This window comes from Montipora capricornis, chromosome 2 (assembly GCF_036669925.1).
Source record: "Montipora capricornis isolate CH-2021 chromosome 2, ASM3666992v2, whole genome shotgun sequence".
Classification (NCBI taxonomy): domain Eukaryota; kingdom Metazoa; phylum Cnidaria; class Anthozoa; order Scleractinia; family Acroporidae; genus Montipora; species Montipora capricornis.
Genome location: NC_090884.1, coordinates 16,698,854 through 16,703,853, shown reverse-complemented (window position 1 = coordinate 16,703,853; position 5,000 = coordinate 16,698,854). Strand labels below are relative to the sequence as shown.

The 5,000-nt window shown below is 35.9% G+C and overlaps 1 protein-coding gene and 1 non-coding gene across 4 annotated transcripts in view; both read right to left on the bottom strand.

Annotated features, from left to right (window-relative positions):
• The window catches only part of LOC138038975 (uncharacterized), a 101,092-nt gene that overhangs the window by 24,760 nt on the left and 71,332 nt on the right, over positions 1-5,000 (bottom strand). For all 3 annotated transcript variants that reach the window (XM_068885096.1, XM_068885095.1, XM_068885094.1), the window contains exon 2: positions 1-173. This exon is cut by the window's left edge and continues 43 nt beyond it. In XM_068885096.1, coding sequence (XP_068741197.1) covers positions 1-173 — 173 coding nt within the window. The remainder of the gene's footprint in view (positions 174-5,000) is intronic.
• Trnas-gga (transfer RNA serine (anticodon GGA)) lies at positions 4,432-4,504 on the bottom strand. Its single transcript has one exon. It is a non-coding gene; the product is annotated as a tRNA-Ser (tRNA).

The window sequence follows — 5,000 nt, the reverse complement described above, 5'->3', positions numbered from 1 at the left end:
TTCATTGGGTTTAAGTTCGACAGAATTTTGAATACGACTAATCCTCAAAAAAATTATTTTTTCAGGGGTTTTTACTCCTGTAGGATCAAAAGCCACACATGTAACCTTGGCACTTTCAAATTCAATTGGATAGAGGTTCTCTGGATATGGCTCCACAATACCAAAGTTCTGAGCTGAAGAGAGAAAGCAGGGTAAAAATGGTTAGTGCTTGGTCAAAATATAAAACCTCTTAACAGTTTTTAAACCCATTATGGTTATGCTCCTTTTATCATTGTTTTTCATTCAATTTTACAATAGACGTGCATCGTATTTCATCTAAATAAGAGGAATGGCCACTTACTGTTCTGCATAAAAAATAATTAATACAATAAGGCGATGTATTATTACAATAAGGCAATGTATAGTTTTTTATCAAGGAAAAAAATAATACCGAAACAAGGCACTTACAGTGGTTTGCCTCAACTTGATAAAAATTAACACTTTCATGCCAAAGAGTGACACATACATGTGTATATTTTACTCCTCTAGGGCAAAAAGCAAATAATAGGACATTTGTATGATGATGCCATTTGACTACAAGTCCCAGAATCCTTCAGGTTTTGCTTGTCTCGTGCTAATAAGAGCTATTGTTATTTTTACCCCGCTGAGAATACAAAATTTAACCAACAAAAGAAGAGCAAAATGAATTCTGGTAGTTGTAGTCAAACATTTAATGATGCTATCGTGAAAGTTGCCTATTACGACAATTCTACAAAATTTCGGCATTAAACATCTCGATCTCGACATTCCAAAAATATGCATATCCCATCTAATGGCACATGTCAAAGTATAAAGTTGTTTATCAGATAAAGAAATTACAAGAAATTCGAAAATATCTCCATCTTATGGCTGAAAAATAAATCTGAAAGCTCACTGGAGAGGTCTTAACTACATTTCTACTCCAAAGGAAGGCAAGAGGTAGTAGGGTGTGCAAAGAGTCATGACGGAATTCGGCAGTAGGTGATACTGTTTGAAAATCAAGGTCAACGCAAGAGTTGCTTTCTTCGGATTTGTTATTATTTTATTTTTTCACCCAAGAAGAGCACTCAGTCTGGTAATTCTCTCAGACTGGTAATTGTGTATCACAGGCGATGTACAAAGAGAGGAAACAAATTATGAGCATGTCACTTGATAGCCGATTTTTCCGCAAAAACGTTTTGGCTTGGATGAAAATCACAATATTTTCCCCAGGAAAATTATTTAAAGGTAATGTCATGACCTTTCTGATATTAGCTGGTCTTGGTTTTAATTAGCTACCAAAATTAGATCATCAAATTTCAAATTCAAGTTCTTTTACCATCTCAGCAACTTTCAGGCTACAAAGAATTTTCATCCAAAATGAAGTTTACTTCTAGCCGTCAAGAATATATACATGTAATTATTTTAAATTTCTGCAAAATTCAACATTAACTAAACATCTCGATTTCGTCACGCCAAAAATATGCATCTATCTCGTCTATTAGCACATGTCAAAGTGTAAAGTTGTTTACAGGACGAAAAAATTACCTTGCCCCAAAACCCACTCTAATGTCGTCTTTCTTCAACTACAGTGTAGCTACCAAAATAAGTTTGTTTACGCATCTCCGCAGATTTCAATATGCCAGCTTGACAAGTTTACCCCTACCTATGAGAAATTTTTATTTTCAATTTCAGCCAAACGAAACAAATTGTGAATTGATTATGATTTTTTCGCATAAGAGGTCTCGACATGACAAAAGTATACACATCGCGTCGGCAAGTGTCAGAGAGCAAGTTGCCTTTGATGACAAATGATGAGATTTCTATAAAATGTTTCGAAATTCGAAAATATCAGACATCTTACTGGAATATCAACGTGAAACCTCATTGGAGAGGTTTCATGGGCATTTTGACTCCAAAGGCTGTTTTTCCGCTCAAATTCTACCGACTTCCTGAACAGGTTTGCCAATCAAATTATCACGCGATTGTCAAAATCGTGCCGTAAATTCCCTTTAAATTTCTCTTTTCATGAGGAAAATTAAGAAAGGAAAAGGCAACAAGTAGGCGGCAAACAGACTAACTGTAAAATGGACATCAATTGTTAAAAATGAATAAAGACCTCATTAGTTTAGTGATTCATGCACGTGATCTTACACTCACTCACTCACTCACTCACATCCTTAGCAGAAAAGCTTATAAAGTTCTTGCGACAGTGAAACGATTGTTCTCCAATTCGGATACGACCACAATTACAATTAAGAATAAGCTTTTTGATGCCCTTGTCAAACCTATACTACTATATGGGGACCGGAGCTATTATCATATAAGACCCATTTTGACAAAAGCACTATCGAACAAGTCGATATCAAGTTCTGTAAACAAACACTAAATACCCCATGGTACACAGAGAACATTGCCTGTAGGGCAGAACTTGGACGGTACCCTTTAAGTATAAACATAAAAGCTTCAATATTTAGTTACTCGCTTAGATTACAGCATAAAACAGTCAACCCTCTATTAAAGGAAGCCTTTCATCACGCAAAAAGTCACAGCCAATTTTTTGATGTATTAAATAATGACGAAACTATACGAATGCACTCCACAGGCAATACATCAAGCCAACTACACATTAAGTATGCTCGTTCCTCCATAAAGAAACAGCTTAAAAAGGACTACATTCGAAATTGGCTGAAGGCTCGCAACAACACTTCCGAAGGCTCTAGAGAGAAATTTACACTCAAAGAAGTCAAATTCGACTACCAATTGGAAGACTATCTCTCAAAACTATCAGAAACCCAGCACATAGAATAAGTATGACAAAATTGCGTCTGGGGGTTCATAGCTTGCGAATACAGACTGGGAAATACGAAAATAGAGGTGCACCAATCCCAGTAGATGGAAGAACGTGTTTAGTCTGCAATAGAGGCTATATAGAAGATGAGCGGCACTTCTTGATGTATTGCCCAGGGTACGATAACATTAGAAATGAGCTCCATTCTCTCCTTTCAACACACGATGTTGTTTTCAAAAGACTTAATGATGAGGATAAAATACGGTATTTACTTACCCTAGAAAACGAAAGCACTTCAAAGATAATAGGTAAATACACATATTTAATGTTTCAGAAGAGAAAAGACTTCCTAAATGCAAAATAATTAAAATAATAATTTTATACCAATTGTATTACAAGTAATTGTATGATCTTTTTAGTTAATTAGTTATTCTAGTAGATATCATCACCTTTATTGTAACGAGACCGATACCTCCCTTTGGAGAGTAAGGCGCAATAAAGATTTAATGTTTACTGTTTACTGTTTACTCACTCACTCACTCACTCACTAACTCACTCAGACAGACAGACAACCCCGATGGCATTGTGCATTACGGGGTAACCCGTAAGCACAAAAATTGTTTTTTTCTTTTGTCCACGCTAGCTTCATTCTGGTGTTCTTCTGGTTTATTCTGCCTTATTCTGGTGTCGTTGCGCCTCACTCCGGTATAATATTTATTCCGGTACCATTCTTGTTCATTCCACTTCATTCCGGTGTCATTCCGCTTTAATTCAGAGTCATTCTGCCTCATTACGGCATATTCCGCTTTATTCGGGTATGTTTCTTTCCGTTCAGTTCCGTACCTGTGTTTAGTGACGCCCAGTAAAATCTGTCAAGTCTCACTCCCAGGAGTCAATGGGTACAGTGTGTACTTACATGTAAATCCCCCATACTTTTAATAACAAGCCAGTGAATCATCAACAACCTATGAATTCTTGCCTGGCAAAAGAGATAAAATCTCTAATATCAAAACATCATTGCTTAGTGATTACAGTATCTGGTTCAAATTTTCAGAGAATGCACTTTCAGTATTCAGTTCTTTATTCTCAGCTGACTGATTAAAGAAAACTATTTTAGCCTTGTGCTAATGAATAAAAAATGTAAACATTGCCAACCTTCCTTTGAGACACAGTGTAATTAACAATAAATTTTGAGCTGTCACCAAAGAAGTTTTGAGAGATCATGGATTGACTTTAATGCTTTGTTTAACACCTTGACCATTGAATTCACAAATGGAGACCCAAAAAATAGAAATCAGGACTGCATTTTTCATGGGCCAAACCTTTAACAATGATTATTATACTCAAGTGAAGCTATGATCTTCGCAGTTATGAACGCAATTTTTACAATTACGTAGAGAAGCCTGAAAAATTCAGGTTTTGAACCCGTGACCTCGCGATTCCGGTGCGACGCTCTATGAAGCCACTGACGTTGGGAGCTGGTCATTTGTGGGTTCTAATGGTCCCGTGAGGAATGAATCAATGATGAAATGGTATATGAAATGAATCATATATGAACTGCGGATATGAAATCAAGTGAAGCTATGATCTTCGCAGTTATGAACGCAATTTTTACAATTACGTAGAGAAGCCTCAAAAATTCAGGACTTCAACGGGGTTTGAACCCGTGACCTCGCGATTCCAGTGCGACGCTCTAACCAACTGAGCTATGAAGCCACTGACGTTGGGAGCTGGTCATTTGTGGGTTCTAATGGAGGTGAGGAATGAATCAATGATTCATTGATTCATTCCTCACGGGACTAGATTGGCTTACTGGAATTAGCTAAAAATAGCTTGTAATAGACAAACAATAACCACAATCTCTTGCCATGGAAACAATCCTACTTAATAGTTCACATAAAATTATTTTATTTTATTTTTTTATGACTTATTATTTTTTATTTTTTATTTTTTACATACATTAATTAAATACAATTCTAAAACATCAAATTACAGTACTTACAATACTGCATTTACTAACACTTCATTACAATACTTGTCTAATGCCTATCTACCTAAATATTATGAAAAAAAAAAAGGATTCCATGTACAGCCAAATACGTACAGTTCTAAGAAACACACTTCAAAAACAGATTATGGGTTAGGTTCAGAGCCCTTGCACAAATCCCACTTCTTATTAAATTTGCCCATGTTATTAGCATTTACAAATATA